The 19,125-nt window shown below is 36.3% G+C and overlaps 1 protein-coding gene and 1 long non-coding RNA gene across 7 annotated transcripts in view; one reads left to right on the forward strand and one right to left on the reverse strand.

The window, feature by feature from the left end:
- Positions 1-19,125, forward strand: part of LOC107196133 — a 150,951-nt gene that overhangs the window by 109,896 nt on the left and 21,930 nt on the right. For 5 of the 6 annotated variants that reach the window (XR_003048280.1, XR_003048282.1, XR_003048279.1 and 2 more), the window contains one exon: positions 10,711-10,862. This is a non-coding gene — a long non-coding RNA (uncharacterized LOC107196133). Of the gene's footprint in view, positions 1-9,951; positions 10,187-10,710; positions 10,863-19,125 lie in introns of all 6 variants that reach the window. The other variant, XR_003048284.1, reaches the window with a different exon arrangement.
- The window catches only part of OTC (ornithine carbamoyltransferase), a 61,617-nt gene continuing 46,487 nt past the window's right edge, over positions 3,996-19,125 (reverse strand). The window contains exons 6-10 of the mRNA XM_006918259.1: positions 18,295-18,417; positions 12,735-12,788; positions 12,505-12,654; positions 9,926-10,063; positions 3,996-4,411 (exon numbers count right to left, since the gene is read on the reverse strand). Of these exons, the coding sequence (XP_006918321.1) occupies positions 4,352-4,411; positions 9,926-10,063; positions 12,505-12,654; positions 12,735-12,788; positions 18,295-18,417 (525 nt within the window). The 3' untranslated portion in view covers positions 3,996-4,351. The remainder of the gene's footprint in view (positions 4,412-9,925; positions 10,064-12,504; positions 12,655-12,734; positions 12,789-18,294; positions 18,418-19,125) is intronic.

Consider the following 19,125-nt stretch of genomic DNA (forward strand, 5'->3'; position numbering starts at 1 on the left):
TTTCTAGGCCCCAATCCAGAACTGCTGAGTAAGAGTCTTTGGCAGAAGCCAGAAAGCCAACGCAAAGGGCAGACCAACTAAACAGCTGCCAGGGTTGCCAATCTAGAAAGGTACTTATAATATCACAGAAGTAAACCAGAAATATTGTCAGTTAAGTCAGATCTACTCTTCTCTGAGGAAAATAAATTGGTTTCTTATTTCATACAACTAGTAAATTCCTCGTTATGAATTTGAACATATGACAGAAAATAATATTTGTTATGTATAATGTTCTGCTTCCTTCTAAGACAGGCTAATCTTGGTAACCAGAAAAGTTTTTGCTTGCTAAACACAGCATTTCACCACTTGTCACCATTTGGCCTCTTACCCCCCTATTCTGCCCTTGATATCCAAAGGATGAGCAGTATAGCACAGACCTCTGAAAAATCTGATTTATGGATCACTTTAGAAACAGAGCCTGAGATGGGGATCTTTGTGCAAATAATTTACTGAGGAAGCATTCTAAGAAGAAGGGAAGCCGTTTAGCAGCAGGGAAAGCTAATTGAAGATCTGGTCTCAGATACTACTTTAGCCCGATCCCATGGGGAACTCTGGCACATGAATTTCACCACAGAGTTGGTCTTGACTGGAAAGAAGGGAGCCAAATTTTGGTACTTCTTCATTGATGGTGGACTGCTGGTGGTGAGATGAGAGTGACAGTCTAACCTCCTGGGCTAAGTTGTTCCTGGTGGCTGAGGGGTTTGCTCTTTAGAAAAAGAGGCAACTGTGAGCCATTAGCAGCTAATCCTGACAGTAGCTGGAGGATGGGAAAACCCAGGTAAAAGGAATCTGAATGGGGCACCAACAGCATCTATTACATGAATGTTTTTTGGATCTCTATTCATATCCCTGGGTATCTGTATCTATACCTGCCTCGGGTGTGAACTCTCCTCTCTATTCCTTGACCTCACAGAAGCATAGTCCTGGACCAGCCAGCTTCCTATTCCTGACTCAGCCTATGAGGTAAATCAAATCTAGCAGCTACATTTGTACAATCCCAGATAGTTGGCAGAGGAATGTCGAACATATGCCTTGTCCCTCCCTATAGAATATATTTCTATCTTAGGAACATTTTTTTTCCGTGATTTCCTGTTTTCTTCTTTTGTAAAATGAAGGGGTAGTCTGGATTATTTCTAAGCCTCGTTCCAGTTTAAAAATTCATTTGCCTAATGATTTTGCTCCAAAAGGCAGTTGTGCTTGCATTTCCTCTGGAAATGAGTTTCACAAAAACATTGATTAGAAACTGAATCCGGTGTCATTGATATACGTTGGGCACTATTAAAACTGTGAAAGAATTTAAGTCCATATCAGAGAATTCACTTCCATATGTTCTGACCAAGATTCTTTTATCAATAATCGACATTAATTCTTTTATCAATAATTGACATTAATAATCGACATTAAATTTTCTGGATAATTATTAGGGGTGAATTTCTTTAAAATATTAAAGAACTGAAGAGTCAATGTCAAATTTCTGCTTCAATGATCTGTGTCATGTATTTGCCACACAAAGATGGACAGACACTATTTTGGAGTCCTAATGAAACTATGGCAGAAACTGAGGCAAGATACCAAAATATCACTGAAATGCCTCTATGTGTCTCATTTTAATCAAGTACAAGGTGATTTTTTTTTTTTAAGTCCTGATGTAAATAGTTGATGGTAGGGCCACCACTACCAGATACTGTCCCTTTGTGTGACTTAAAACAAAGCATGTATTCAAGCTTATGAAATACTGAAAAGTGTCCCCTCTAGGTAGAAAACTTACAAAAAAAGTTACCCCTTCCTCCTGGCCTGTAAGAAAGCACAAGACTTGGTAACCAGGTTTCAACCCTCATGCATACCTTTCACCTGAGACCTTTACACAGAGCACAATTTGCACGTCAGTATATGGTGTTCTTGGTTATAGGAGTCTGATCATTGTGACTTAACTGATGTCTCATCATTTGATATGGCCTTTCATATTGGTCAAAAGACATCAATCTTACAAAATGCATGTCTCAAGATGTGCTTCAACCTTCATAATCTAAACATTCATGAGAGTTTCTAAGACAAAAAGGCCCAAAAAAAGAATGTGAATACAGTGTGCGTATGTGTGTGTGTGTGTGTATGAGAAGTTTTGCCTTGGAACTTTAGCACTGGACCAAGGGGCTCCTGCCATTTTAATTGAGATTCTAGGATCACTTGCTTTCATATGAGCTCTAATGTTGCACTGCCATGTTAATCCATGCAGATCTTTCTGCCTGAGGGTTTTATAATAGTCAAATCATTAGCATAATACCCATTAGAAATATCTGACATTTAATTATTTTTCTAAAGTTTCTGGAAACCTATCACTGAGAAAAAAAACAACTGATGATTCTTCTCTGACATAGAAATTATTGCACTGTAATCACCTGATGTTTTTACTTCCAATTTATAGCAGAAAAATCCTGGAGGAAAGGAACTCTTTGGATAATTATATTAATGAAATGGGAAGAATCTATTATGTACATCAGAGACCCAAGGGTCATTGCTGGAATTTTTGTTGATTTTTGTTGTCACAGTAGTTACATAGAGAAGCGAATGAGGGAGAAATAGGTAGAACAAAACAGCTAAAAATAGCTTTGGAAAAATTAAGGCTAAATTTTCCTTTCCTGTTTTTTTTTTAATTCCTGATAATATAAATAATGTATTCTTAAAATGAAAAGTTAAGAAAGCAAATTTCTAGAGATTTGGATTGAGAAAGATGTTTAATTGTGTGTACATTGAAAAGAAAGCTTTGGGGATTTTTGAAGTAAAGTGACTACATTTTGGCAAGAAAATTATTACAAGTTCTTTCTGATTGGGGAAGATTATACTTTCCACTAGATTCAAAGAATAACCAGTAAAGAGATGAGAGCTCATCACCATGGGGGACCATTTACAAAGTGCATGTAGGCAGTTTGAGGGGCCCACAATCCACATAGCACCCTCTGGTTAAATTGTTCCTGTACCCTCTGCTGAAAGACAATAGTCCACTAAACTCTACTCTTTCTTTCTTGAATGCTCCCAATAAATTACCAAACATAAAAGTCACCTTTGATATTTACTAGAAAAGATAATTTTTTCTCCTGTAACATTATGAGCCTTTTTTCCCCTACAAAATATGTTTTATTGCATCTTTGTTGCAAATCTAATTTGTAATTCATATCTTACCCATTTAAGTCATAGCTATCTGCTGAAAAATATCAGTCATCCAGGCTGGAAACATTCTTTTCATAGTGGAGGTAGAATGTAAAAGTAATTACTTTTTTTTTGTCCTCTGTAAAATACATTATTTTTTTTAAAGTTCCACTTATGTTGTTTAAATTTTTAGCAAAAAAAATTCAAATTATGTCATAATAATTTAACATTTCAAATTTTAGTCACCTCCAAGAGACACCTAGCTTTAAGTACATTGTAATAATCTAGCAATGCAAGTTTTGATTATCCTGAAGAAAAATTGGAGGAAAAATGGGCTAAAGTATGGCAAGTAGTGGATTTATGGAAATATCCAGTGTGTGGTATGAGTAGATGCATGATAAGCACAAATAGGAAAAATTAAATTGCTCCAGCTGGAGAATGTAAACCTACGAAAATGTCACTCTAATGGCTCTTACATTCGTAGCCATGTATCCATGGTTTTACCACTTGTTCACAAAGGCTTTTTTAGTGTTGTAACATTAAGTATTCATTATGGGAAATAGATGAGTGCTCTAGAAGGGCCCTCCTTTCCACAAATGACTGGAAAAAATTCCAGAGTTTGAGCATAGTTATAGCTATTTTCTAAGAATTTCATCATCTGCCTCCATAAGTAAATATCTGTCTACCTCATTTGCCTGACAATTGCACTATATCAGTTAAGATGGATCATTTGGTTTCTTTGTTGGTCCTGGGGGATATGAACACAGCCCACAGATCTACCAGCTGCTGACTGCCTGGTAAATGTTTACTTATAAATTAGTGTGGGTGATAATTTATTAAGGTAATAAGCATAGATTAGATTTAATGGCTTAGACATTATGCATTATGAACACAGTATTTTATATTAGTTGAAGCAAATGTATATGATACCCAAATGTATCTCAGAAATTGTGAATTAGAGAGTTTAAACCAAGTCAAGTCATATATTACAGTGCATCAACACTTAAATTAAGTGCTTTAGGAAAGTTGCACAATGGTAAAACAATATCATATTGTTCACATATACCATGTATTGGGATTTATTTCTTAGATTCTCTTCCCCTTCCCTTATAAACTACTCATTCTGTGACCGAAGAACATTGTTTCTCTCTTGACAACCATCACAGCATTAAAACTTTGGCTTCTGGAGCTGGGGTGAATAATCTGTCAGCAGGGACACCATGACAGCCTAGCATGACACAACAAAGAAAGAGAAAGAAATGGGTAAACATTAATAAGAGTCTGCTTAGAGACCTAAGGAAGGGGAATTGGATTACAAATTTGAAAGCCTGTGGTTAAAATGTGTTTTCCCAAGGAAATGATAAGGGGAGAGTTCCAATCTAACATTTATTTTTATTTAGATAAAGGAAGGGCAGGAGAGATCAGACTGATCTAAATGTATGCACAAACATCATGCTTACTTAGGCTTCATTCCAGGATTAGTGGGTAAGAGAGTTGACATGAGATACCATAATGGTAGCCATGATTAGATTTTCTGTCCATAAGTGAAACCTAGGTATTGGCTGGGTTTAGAGAAATACGATCCCTTCCACCCTCATGTTTGCACTGTGGTTTGGTCACTTGTAATCTAGAGAAGTTTAGAATAAATCAAATGCAGAATAATAAAAGTAAATCATTTGGGCTAACAAATAATGTCTATCTGAATCTGAGTCCTCATAAAAGAATATTTAAAACTAAGAATATAGCTTCCCATTAGGCTGTCAGCCATAAATGGTGACTTTCACTTTTAGTCTTCTCAACTTTCACAATAATGACTATAGTGATAATATCAGAAACAATGATGACAAATGTTTGTTGAGAGTTTAATTTGTACCAAACTAAATGTCTTATCATGTGTTAGTGTGTCAAGAAATATTTGCAAGGCACTGTGGTAGGTACTATAATGAGCTAGAGAGAAATGTTTATGCATTATCTCATTTAATGAAACAACCTTCTAAAGTAACTTCTGTTATTACCATTTACTGATGAGGAAATCAATCCTGGAAACAGCAGATAGTATAGAACCGACTTTAGACTCGGGTTTCTCTGACTCCACTCTTAAGAGGTGGTTTTACTGCTTTTCAGATACTTGCTTTTTCCTTTCAACCATACTTTGCATGTGTCCCTAGCCTATATCAAAAGTGCAAGTCTTCTATTTCAAAGGTGTTCATTGACTATATTTATTGAGCAGTTATCATGTGCTGGGCCCTCTGTTGAGTGCATTATGTGCATCATACCATTTAATATCCTTTCTTACTATGTGAGATGATAAGAGATATAAGATGCTAGAATGAGGATTTAGGATTTCCTAAATGAGGAAACTGAGGCATGGATATTTTTCTGAGTGGTGGTTGTAAGGGGTAGATCTGCACCTTCATGTCTCTAGACCTTGACCACTGTGCTCAGACGATTATTACTTCATTTAATCCTCACAGCCTTATGAAGTTATTTCTACTTGTATCCTCATTTCATATAGATAAACTAGGTTTAGAGAAGTTATGGTAGTTACCCAAGATCACACAGAGAGCCAGCATTTAACTTGATTTCCAAAGCTTATGTTATAGAACCAATATCTTATTGTCCTCAGGCCACAAAAGTGTATTGTCCACATATTTAGGGTATTTGTCAGGCATCATTTTAGGTATAATGAAGAACATTAAAGCCAATATCAATGCTCTTATGAAGCAGTTTTCATTATAGTGGGGGGACAGGCAATAAACAAACAAGAAAATATCAAGGAACAATAAATGTCATTATAAAATAAAATTTAAAATGGTAAAAAGGGGACTGGGGAACCACTTAAGAGTGAGTGGCCAGGGAAGATCTTGTTAAAGGAGTGACATTTAAGTTGAGATCTGAATGACAAGAAGAAAGTAGGAAGGCCAAGCTCTGGGATAAAACATCTTCCAGGTAAAATGTTTTAAGCTTTTCTTATGGGTTCCTGGGACCACTTCTCACGTTTTGCTTTATTTTTAATTGTCATTGCATGTGTCAAATTTATTTTCAAATGTAAACTCTTAGAAAGTCAACTTAGAGTTTTCAAATTTAGCTAAATAAATAAATACTGACAGTTAAATTGGCATTTCAGATAAACAACACATTTTTTTAACTCTAAGTATGTCCCAAATGTTGCATGTGACATAACTATACTAAAAAATAATTGTTTATCTGAAATTTTAATTTAACTGGGTGTCCTGTATTTTATCTGACACCCCTAACATGGAGAGAAGTGTGAGACTATAAAATACTGAGAATTACATTTTCAATGGTGTTTTATATCCGAGAGTCATCCTGATAGCAGTGCTTTGAAGTGTCAGCTTTTTCTGAAGGGTCCCTTTAGGTTACTTTAGCTCCACACTAAAATTTATATGCAGAGGAAGAAACCCTCTGATTTTTATGAGTCCTACAGCCTTACTAATTATTGAAAAATACAAAAGCAAGCTTTGTGGGGAGAAGAGGGTGTATTTTAAAAAAGGGGATCCGAAGGCCTGTGTACTATGAAGAGAATGGTACGATTGCTAGAGTGTTCTGAACAGCACTGCTGGAAATCACCCAGCATGGAGGCCTTAAAAACCTACTCTGAGTGCTGAAAGAGTACACTTTTACTTTAAAGATGTTATATACTTTTAGAACAAGCCCTTCACCCTATTTGCTTTTATACCTTATTATATACCAGTCATAGGCATCTCAGAACTTGGAGCTAGATTATATCTTCCCTTCCTCCTTCCATCTTGATTTTAGTATATGTGCTGCCAAAGCGAGCACCCATCTTGATTTTAAATGAAATTGTGTGTGTGGAAATCATTCTCTAGACAGTAGTGCTGTCCAATAGAACTTTCTGCAATGACGGAAATGTTCTATGTCTGTGCTGTCAAATACAGATCCTATAGTTACCAGCCCTATGTGGCTACTGAGCACTTAAAATGTAGTTAGTGTGTCTGAGGAATTAAATCTTAAATTTTATTTTATTTTAATTAGTTCAAATTCAAATTTAAATAGCCACATGCACCTGGTGGCTACTGTATTGGATAAGTTCTAGAGGAAAAGTATTGTGCTTTTATAATATCTCAGAAAAATCTATCACAGAAGTGCTGAGCCTAAATGCTATTCTAAATAGGCTGTCTAAGAATAATTTCTTTGCCTATAAAATAAGAATTTAGACTAGAAAGTCTCTAAGGTCCCATCTTGCTTGAAAATGTTTCTATGAACTCTACAGGCTACATGGGAACTGCACAGTATTCTTTTATTTTAATCTCTAATGCCTGGCAGATGTAGATGTTCAGTACATATTTGTCCTTGTAAACATCTCACCCATGTGAATACATTATGTATTTAATTTTTAAATTAAATTCAATTTAAAGATATTTAATAAGCTCTTTAAAAATTCAGAAGTGCCAAGTTTCTCCATAAATGATATTTTAGGAAGCTTTCTTTTAGTCCATCCCCCCAAATTTCTGAAAGGATCTATTTTAACAGATTTAGGTTGACTTATCTTTGTAACTTCAATCATCTTCTGATAAAAAATAGAGCTCAAGGAAAATTTTTTGCTATGTCTCTTCTTGAAGTATATAGTTGGAGAACTCACATTTTCTTTCCTTCTTTTTTTTAAAAGCGTTTGCTGAGTAGGCTTATCACCTGAAAAATGATGAAAGCATCATTTTTCTTCTTTCTCCATTTTTAAAAATATTCTCTATGGATGCCTATTCTTTTCTGGTCATCTGGTTTATGTGTGATTATACCTTTTCTGTTCTGTTTTCTCACACATTTTCATCATCTAGATCTTTACTACTCAAAATGTAATCCACAGGACAGCGGAATCTGCATTACCTGGGTGCTTGTTAGAAAGGCCAAACCTTGGGTTCCATCTCAGACCTCCTGAAACCAAATCTGCACTTTAACAAGATCCCTAGGTGATTCAAATGGGCATTAAAGTTTCAGAAGCAATGATATAGGTCAGGGGTTCCCAACCCCAGGCTGCTGACCGATACTGGTCTATGGCCTATTTGGAACCGAACAGTATAGCAGGAAATGAGTGACAGGAGAGGGAATGAAGCTTCATCTGTATTTGCAGCTGCTCCCCAACCTAGCATCACTGCCACAGCTCCACCTCAAATCATCAGGTATTAGAGTCTCATAGGAGCACTAGTCCCTGGTGTCAAAAAGGTTGGGGTTCACTGGTCTAGATGACATGGCAATTGCCATTTTAGCCAAAGTTAGTGTCCTTAAGTGGCAAGCTAGAAAGTACAGTAAAAAAATCCCTCTTATTAGATATGACAAATTCAGGCCTGATATACAACTTTCCATTGCAAAGGGAGTCATGATTGGCTTCTAAGAAGCCATAGTGGAGCTTGAATCTCTTCTGGTCACTGCACTAGATCAACAATGAAGATGCTGATGGTGATAATGATTATAATTACAATATTTACAGTGTATTAGATACCATACTAAATGCTTTACATGATTTAATACTCAGAATAACTCTGTCCTCATTTATAAAATATATAAATAATTAACAGCTCATTTTTCTCTACTCCAGAAGTTGTAAACCATAGACTACATTTCTCAGACTCCCTTGCAGCTAGGGTACAGACATGCCACTCAGTTGCATCTACTCAAGACTTGGAGCCATAAGTGAAATAAATGCAGTGGAAGCCATTTTCTGGGAGATTGGATCTTCTGGTCCACATGCAGCTGGAGGTATCTGGTTCTGCTGGGGCAGCTATAATGTAGTATCTAACATTTAGTTTCAAGGGTCTTAGGTACCAGTTTATGGGTGGCTATGTCAGTGGTGTTTTGACTACAAAAGAACCACACTGTTGTTGGGCAATTTTCCTGCTTGTATTCTTTCCAGGTATGTGGTATGAAAGTATGATTCATTGCACCCTCTTCCCCTAGAGTTACTTAATGTCCTTTTAAGAAATTCCTTTCCATTTACCTACCTAGAGCAGACTCTATTGTTTTCCAGTAAAACCCTGACTGTTATAGTAATTGAGATTGGTTAAATCACAAAAAGCTAAAAAAAATAGTGGTACTAAATTTTGGCACGTGAGTATATTCGGTTTTCCAGAAAAGAAAGTGACATTTGGGATATTGTAAAGCAGAGACATGAGGTTAATATTTCCTAGAATAAAAGTGATCAAGATGAAACTAGCAGCATTATGTTAAGGGGACCAATAATTTTTAAGTTAGTTTTGCTGCAATTCTAAAAATGTTCCATACCTGAAAACAAATGTGTCTGTATGGCCAAAATCAAGTAGAGAACAAAACAATTGTCTAGGCAAGTTACAAAACAAAGAAAGAGAGGAGGAAGGAAATAAGATTATTTTAAAATGTCCATTCTGTACCGGGCACTGAATTAGGGGCTTCTATAAATATAAACAAGGGGATTGTATTATAAGAATTATGCAGCTTATAATGGTTGGCAGGCAGTGGTGGCTGGTGCTCAGGCTGATCAAGAGAAGTAAGAATCTTGATTAAAATAGATATATGTGGATGGGGATTAGTTTTACTCCATTAAAATACACTGTAAATGATAATAAGCAATAAAAATCTATTGTGAATTTTCTGGAAAGAAATAAATGCCATATGAGCAAGTAATGTAGGTGGATAATCTCGGTTGCTTATTATTTACCAAATGGTATGAATGGCCAAGTTGGGGCCACACAGAGAACTCCTTATCCTCCATTCCCCATTTCTTGCTTACCATAATTGTCCACTTTCTGTTTTCAGCCTCTGGGAATACTAGTGATTGTGGAGAATAAAACACTTCATCATCCACTTCTTCTGGCTTTCTGGGCAAGCAGTGTAAAAATGTCCAGTCAGAGGCAGCAAGTTTAGCAGTCTAAAGAAGAGATGGGGATAAGACTGTGCTTTGACTACTATATGTGGCTATCACATTTGTCGTCTTCAGTATTTAAAAACACATGAGAGTATAAGCTCAAGGCATCCAGGGGAAATATATATGGTAATTTCAACTTATGGAACTTTATAGTCATTTTTTTTTTATTTGGGAGATCATCACTCCAAATTAAACCACTAACTCAGGTTTCTGGTACTCTGTCTAGTGGGATAGTAGACATTTGAGTAAAGAGCTCTACTAGTGTAATATGTGGTTGATAGCAAAAGTCACCAATTATTCCCCAATATATTGTAGAAGTTGCTTTTATGTGATTGTGTTAGATTTTAAGCTCATCTCCAAATTATGGCTTTTAGCACTTGACGCATACTTTATCACTAGTTAAAACCATTTTGAAAAAGCATTGAGATATGAGTGCATTAAACAGGATTATGGGCACTATGCACTAATGTTTCATTCTTAATGCAAATATCCTAAAAGTTTTCATTTTCTCCAACAGTTAATTCCTGAAAGTTACATTTCCCCATTCATTTCCTCTGTTCACTTAAAAATTCAAAACTCCATTCCATCATAATTTCTTACCTCAAAATTACTGCCTTTGTACTAAAATTTCATTTTACTTCCCACTCTAGTTCTAGGTTCAGAACCTCCTGAGTTTCTAAAATACTGGAAAAGTGACAAGGGAAAAGAATAACATTTTAACCTGTCATTCATCAGTAAGATTACTGCTCTTCATGCCTACAGTTCCAGCACTGGAAAAAAAAAAAATCTAAGTTTGATCAAGGTAAGTATGAGGTAAACCACAAGGAATTTAAAATTTCTCCATGTGGAAATTATATATGTGGAAAAATATTTGCCACATATATAACCGGATATTGTCCATAATATATAAATAACTCCTATAACCAATAATAAATAGGTAAAAAAAAATAGAAAACAGGCAAAAGATATGATAGTTTATAGAAAAAGACATGGAAATGGCCAATAAACATGAAAAAAATGTTTAACTTCATTAGTAATCATGGAAATGCAAATTATAAAAGCATGAGATAGTTTTTTTTTTTATTAAAAATGTAAATAAGAATGGAAATAGTGTGGAGGGAGTGTAAGTCATCAATCCTTTTTGAGTGGACAGTTTAGCAGCATTTCCATATTTTAAAAAGTATAAGCCATTTCACTCAGAAATTTTTAGGGATCTATTCACCAGTAATATTTTCACAAAGAAATGTGTATAAGGATGTTCATTGCAGCATTTTTTTCTTAATTGGAATAATAGCCTAATTTATCAAAAGGAAAAATTTTAAGTGAATTATGGTCCACTCATACTTTGGAGTTCTATGCAGCCATTAAAAAGAATGAAAATTAATGAATGGATAAGAAAATCTAAGATTTGTTAAATCAAAAAAGTAACTCAGAATAATATATCTAATATACTATTTATGATAAACCAATAGTTGTATGTGTGTAGGCATATGCAAATACACAGAAAAGGTCTGCAAAGAAACAAATTAAATTGTTAAATGCTGGCTACCTCTGGGAATAGTCACCATTAAGGGAAAGACATTTTCACTTTTTATTTCTAAAACTTCATGCTGTTGACGTATATAAATAAGGAACTTGTATTTATACATTACTTTGTCAATAAATATCAACTGTAATTGCTTAATCCCTTTCTCTACTAAAACAGATTAGTTTCTCTGCTGACAAAATCTCAATGTACACATATACGAGTTTTTGGTTATTCCTCCAGAACAGTGGTTCTCAAAGTGTGACCGTAGAGCAGCATCATTTCATCACCTGGAAACTTAGTAGAAATGCAAAGTCTTGAGTCCTATCTCTGATCTACTGATTCAGAACCCATAGAGGAGTGGGATCCTGCCAGGTGTGTAATAACACCTCCTCTAGGCAATTCAAAGGCTTGCTCAAGATTGAGAAACATTGCTTCAGATCTTAATGAAAAGTATCAAATCAGATGGGATTCCCCTGGGAAGGCCTTGGAGGCAGTTAGCAAAACTAGACTGGGTTTGAGAGTCCTTAGAAAACAAAGGCAAGCACTAACCTCAAAAACATAATTGTGGGGTTTTTCTTAGAGGAGAAAGCAGAAGAAATTGCATGCAACAGAAGTAAATTTATGTCTGTAAATACATAAGGCCTAGGGCGCAAAGAGTAAAAGCATTCTGATGCCTTTGTTGCTGTGAGAGGGGAAAGCTAGCTTCTTCTGCATGACTTTCAGATTCCAACCAGGACAAAAGTGTCTTTCCAAAGGACGCAGCTAATCTTCGAGATGAGAGAAATCCCTGGGGGATAGTGAGTCCTTCATAGAAAAGGAAAAGACAGTTTGCTCTCCCCAAAGTGAATGAGTGATTAGATAATTCTGGCCTTTATAAATGGAATTAATAAACCTTCAGAGAGTCATCAATTTGTACCTTCATTGTAACCTGGTAACCTTGGAAAGCCTGGAACCGCTTTTTCTTCTCCTCTTCTTGTCCCATGCTTATCCAAGTGTCTGTAATTAATACATTGCCTCCACGAGCCGCTTCCAATGGGTCATTCGTCAGTGACAGCTTGGTACCATTCTAGAAAACACAAGCATACCAGTTAAACAACATCATGGGACAGAGAAAGGCAATTATGACTTTACTTATAAGGATTATACCTCCTTGGCATACTGCTCTGCTAACTTGGTTATATTGGGATCCGGCTCATAACCCTGCAGAGAGAATAATTTAACTGTTACTTAGGTAATTTTATTATATATGCTTTCTTACATATGCATTATTTTCCTTTCAACAATATTCCCACTCTCTTTCCATTTTTTGCTTTGAGGTGTGGCCCAACCATGTTCAGCAGTATATGATATTTACATCTGGAATTTCAAACCTTAATAGTACTTTTTGGAATTTAAAAAGACAACCAATTGCCATTTTTATTTCATTGTCTTTGACCTCCTTAGTCATAAAGACAAACAGGATGGGGTGCTTTCTAGATCTTGGTAGTACCTCTTGTTCCTCTAATAGCTTAAAAGTATCATATACATAATTCTACAACCTTATGCATTTTTGTCAGAGTCTTTCCATGAGCTGTTCTTTTTTCCTAATGCTTTTTTTGTCTAAAATCTTTTCCCGTACCCACTCCACGTGGATAACATTTTCAGATCTCAGCTCAAATATTTCCTACTCAGAAAAACCTTCCCTGACCAATCCAGCTAAGTACTAATAGCCTACAGCACACATCTTATTCTTTTGCACTCACCAACAAGTGTTCTGAGTGCTGGGCATTTGCTCTGAAGTGGCACTTAGCAAACATAGTTTTTGCTAAAATATATTTGTTTAGGGTTGTTTAGTGAGGGAAGGCAAGTGAGGTGCCTAGGGCACAAAGGTTAAAGAAGCATCCACTGTCAGAGTTGTGAAAGCACAAATTTTGCACCATAGGCACTCACTTGCTTACCCTAGTTTCAACTCTAGGTGAGAGGATACTATGGGAGCAGCTAAAGTCTCCCAAGCTATTCCAGCCCCTACAGATAGCCCCTCTGCCTCCATCTTCCCCTTCTAATCTGTTCTGTACACATCAGCAAAAATTGTTTTGTTTTGTTTTGGTTTTCTTTGAAGCCTTCAATGTTTACTACTAGTTTCTTAAGTCAAAGCTGATTAAGAGTATCAAGGCTCCCCACTGACATTCCCTGCTTCTGTCTCTTTTAATTCTTCTCAACATCTTGCTGCAGGAAAGCCAATCTTATTGTCATCCCTGCACATGTCTTACCATTTTCTGCCATCACAGCCTTTCACCTTCCCCTTCATCCCCTCCTGGGCATCTTCATTGGAACATGTCAGTTCCTCCTTTGTCAAAACTTTAGCCCAGCTTCATCTTCAGACCCTCCATATGGAAGTTTTGTCAGTCCAAACACCATAATTATTCTCACCTTCCTTCATCTTTCTCATTTTCCTGAATTCTTAGCATTGATTATGAGTTGGTTTTTATAAATTCTCAGTAGGGCATTGTGGTAGATGCTGTGATATGCCACCCAGATCCTCCTTCATGAATAAAGGACTTATTCCTCCAGCTTCTGGGCCTGCTGCCAGAGGATGGCTTTCGGCTGTCAGTTCTCTTTGGGCACTGCCTTAGCTGCAGAAAGCCACCTCAGCCAAGGTCACATGCCCTTCCAGGGTGACCTACATTCTATGACTGGTTGACAGGATGATATGAAAACCTGACTCCCTCCTCCCAACTCAGGATGGACATCTCAGATCTAGAATTTTCCACAAGGTTAGCCGAGGCAGATTTAGGGCCTGCATCACAGTTTGGCTTCTCCCTCTGCTCACTCCTGCTTCCTTCTCCTCCCTTACACAGGTATTGATCTCAAGATCACACCCCAATAAACATCCTGCAGGCTAAACTCTGTCTCAGAGTCTGCTTCCCATGAATCTCAACCTGTGATGAGTTTGTTCAAGTTTATTCATCTGAAATTGTGTTTATTTGCATGTAGTTCCTTATTATAAAATTCGTGAGGAAAGAAACTACTTGGATGGTGATGTCAATGTCTGTAGCAGCTTTACCACCCTTAAATAGCCATAATTTTTTAGCTTTGTTTATCAGGATTTGGGGAAGGTATTAATAAAGGCTTGCTAATTTAGTAACTAATGTTGTGACCATTCATACTGGTAAACATAAATTAAGAGATTTGGATATTACCTCATGTGCCTCCTGCCCTGAAAACTTGGCCTTCCCCTTGGAGAGCAGGTTTTATACTCCCTACATATAATCATTCTTAGAGAAGGAATCAATAAGTACTTAGAGAACCAACAGAGAGGTTTGGAAATTAGAAAATCACCCAACCTTGCATGTACTGGGCCATGACTGAGAATACAAAGAGGAATTCTTTACTCACAGCTCAGCTTTCAATACTAAATCATTCATTGGCTTTTACATAAATCTTCAAACCAGATGAAGAAGGTGATTAACAAACGCAGTTCAGTCTAAATATTCACTTAGAACAATGTAAAAATCATTACCATCAATAGTTTATGGAGCAATTTTGCAATCAAGGACAAAATTATGTTTTCTTGAACATGTAAGTTATTCTTGGTTGAAGAATGGGGAAATAGATTAAATTATGGCCTTGGAAACTTAAGGCTTCTTAAATTTACAATAAATCTCCTAGCTTTATCTTTAAAGGAAATAAGTCTACTTATAAATTGATAGAACAACTTCTACACTATCAGACTTTCCAGAAGACTTTTTAAAACTCCTACTCTCACCAAGATTTAACAGGTTTTAGTACTCTTTATCATTTAAATGAGTTTCTGCATAAGAACAATACTGAAATTACTCTATAACATTGGAATTTTTCTCCTTTGATGCTAATAAAACAACTTTGACATGCAATAAAATATTCAAATCATATATTTCTCCAACAGAATAAAGCCTTTATAAAAACACCTTATAGCAGGGAACAATTATTGTTAATGTTTTATCTGTAAAAACTAAATGCAGTAATAGTTTGCATTAATACAGAATTTTTCTTCAAACTAGATTTGTAGTAAGAGTGTGCTAACTCTTCCCATAAAGTGAAGAAGAACCACCTTAAGTACATGTCAGATCTGACACTTTATTTTAGTTCATGCTGAACAAAAGAGAATTATCTGTTGTAAGCATTATCCCTCTGAGTCCCCAAAGTTAATTATAATAGGGTGGCTTCCAATACATGCTGTTGTCTATGCCTGCCATTTCTTCTATGGTAAGTGTATTAGATAGAATAGTGTCCTCCAGAAAAAAATCATTCCCACCCAGAATCTCAGAATATGACCTTATTTAGAAATAGGGTCTTTACAGATGTAATTAATTAAGATGAGGTCATAGTGGATCAGGGTGGGCCTAAATTTTATATGACTGCTTCTTCATAAAAAGAGGGACATGTGAAAAGAGAAACACAGACATAAAGGGAAGAAGATAGAGGCAGAGACTGGAGTGATGCAGCCACAAAACACAGAATGCCTGGGGCCACCAGAAGTGAGAAGAGACAAGGAAGGATCTTTCCGTAGAGGCTTCAAAGAGAGTATGGTCCTGCCAATACCTTGATTTTTGACTTCTAGTCCCCAGAACTATGCAACAATAAATTTATGTTATTTTAAGCCACCCAGTTTGTGGTAATTTGTTATGGCAGCCCTTGCAAACTAAGGCTATAGGGTGCATTGATTCAAACTGGTCCAGCAAGAATACTAGGAAAAAAACATTTTGTTTTGTTTTGTTTTGTTTTGGCAAGATGCAGCAGACAAAGCTGATGCTCTACCCAGATGCCATCAGAGGGTCTCTTTTTACAACTTTTGCTATTTCTCATTTCAGTATGCTTTTCACATCTAGTACTCATAGTTCTCCTTCAGATGACCCTCTGGATACCCAGTGGCTTTTCCTGCCAAAAGTGCCAGGAGATTTACCACCCCACATCCCCTTGCTGTCCCTGACCAAGAATTGGTACAAAGGATGAAAGTCCACCATCTTTGCCTCAGGTTAGAAGAACTTAGTCATAACTTATACTCTAGAGCACCTGTGAGATCAGGCAGAAGCTCTCTTCTGTGGAACTGTACTTGACATAGCACTAGGGTGACCGAATCATCTCAAACTGAATAAGCAGAGGCAGGGAAGAATTTTTAGGCCTTACATATTCACCTCTGGATGTCTTAGCTTATCGGAGTGCATGGCAGCAGTGACTACTGAGATAACTAACAGCAAACACATCCTCGGTTGGAAACACACTGATGTACAATAATTTTGAGTAGTCATCTCTTAATGAGAGGGTCAATTCTACCTTTTACTTTGTTTCTGAAATAGTTTCTATTGTTCCATTCAAAAGACTCCTGATAGAATATTAGTAGCCAATGAGAAATATAATGTGGAAAACAATTCAATAGAGATGGGGTATTTAAAAGTTTCTGTGGGAATCCTTCAGGAATGATTTCTGTATGAGTCTCTTGTAGAGTTAAATTTATCCTCTAAAAGGCCTATTTATTTTGTATGAGGCTGTGCGTATCTTAACACAGGGATCTCCTACAGGGGATCTGAAGTTTTGGGGGTATATTTATGGATTTATTATATTATGTAGGTAAAACATTTACAAGTTGAGTTTTGAAACACTAAGCTGGTGCAGACGCCAGGACCTTCATATTAGATTGACATTTTTCTATCAAATTGCAGTATAGTAGTCCCCCATTACCTGCAATTTCACTTTCCACAGTTTCACTTACTCACAATCAACTGCAATCCAAAAATATGAAATGGAAAATTCCAGAAACAAACATTTATAAGATCTAAATTGTGTACTGTTCTGAGTAGCCTGATGAAATTTTGTGCTGACCCACTCCGTTTTGCCCAGGACGTGAATCATCCCTTTGTCTAGTGTATCCACACAGTATAGTCACTTAGTAGTCATCTCAGTTATCAAATTGACTGTAACCATATCACACTGCTTATGTTCAAGTAACCCTTATTTTACTTAATAATGTCTCATTTACCTCACTTCATCTCATCATGTAGGCATTTTATCATCTAACATCATCATCATAAGAGGTGAGTATAGTACAATAAGATATTTTGAGAGAGAGGGAAAGACCACATTCACATAACTTTTATTACAGTATATCGTTATAATTGTTCTATTATTAATTAATGTTGTTAATCTCTTCTGTGCCTAAATTATAAATTAAACTTTATCATAGGTATGTACGTGCAGGAAAAAACCTAGTATATCTAGGGTTCATCACTATCCACAGTGTCAGACATCCAGTGGGGGTCTTGGAACCTATACCCCATGGATAAGGGGGTACTACTATATTAGAAAAATGAGAGCATCTTCCCTGTGCCTTGGGAATTCTATGCTGTCTGGATTTCATTGCTTTTTTTCAGCCTTTGTGGTAGCAGTACACAAGGATGTTAGTCACCACATCACATGAATGGCTAGTCTCAGGCATTCAAAGGGATAATTCAGACATTCTTTTAACAAACTCACAGGTTAAAAGGCATCAGCCAAGACTATCTCTTTTTGTAGAGATTGGAAATTGGGCACTCAAAAGGCCAAAGAGCTAGAACAGTAGGGCTGGTCACAACCTAAATTTTGTAGCCTCACCTGCATGCTCTTGAATGGATGAGAGGTTTGTGGTCACTGGGTAATTGCATCTAGGGATGATTTAAGGGGGAGTTAGTTTCAAGGCAGAAATTTTCCCTACCTTTGGAGTAGCTGCCTGAATGTGCATTCCAAATTTCGCTGCACTCATCATTATAGAATGCAGGATGTTGTTCCCATCTCCAATCCAGCTGAGGGTAAGGCCTTTCAGAGAGCCATAGTGTTCCTAAAAGGCAAGGGATGGAAGAGATTGCATACAGAAGGAAATCCATTTATGTGAAACAATTATTGGAGTTTAAAGAAAGGAAATAGTCCTCACATCAACTTTAATGCTTTGTTGGAATAATTATACAAAGCTATTCAATAACATGAATATACAATCACAAAATAATAGCAATGTGTCCTAATATCTTAAACCAAGACATCATATGAACTCATACAAAGACTCATATTTTCATGCAGCTCAAATCCAAATATTTGTTGTATTTATTCATTCAACAAATTGAGCGCCATCCATATACAGACATTTTTCTTGGCCCTGGAGATATAACAATGAACAAAGGAAACAAAAAAATCACTGCCTTTATGAAGCTTACATTCGTTGATATAAGTAAGTGGAAATACAATGCACTTGGAACAGTGTAGCATGGTAGCCAAGTATGTTCCAATTTTTATAAGGTTGAAAAACATGCCCACTAGTAGCCCTGGTTGTTTATGTATATAGACGTGTGTAGCTAAAATATAAACATATACCTGGGAATTACAAATACAGACATCAGGATAATAATTTCCTTGTGTGGGGTAGAAGAAAATGAGATCAGGGAGAGTTAAACAGTGGGCTTCAACTCTATCTGTAATATTTTATTGAAAAACGAAAAAATCTAAAGTGAGATTTGACAAAATTGATGGACATATGGGTGTGTGTTTTATTTTT

The sequence above is a fragment of the Pteropus alecto genome, unplaced genomic scaffold (assembly GCF_000325575.1).
Source record: "Pteropus alecto unplaced genomic scaffold, ASM32557v1 scaffold28, whole genome shotgun sequence".
Taxonomy (NCBI): Eukaryota; Metazoa; Chordata; class Mammalia; order Chiroptera; family Pteropodidae; genus Pteropus; species Pteropus alecto.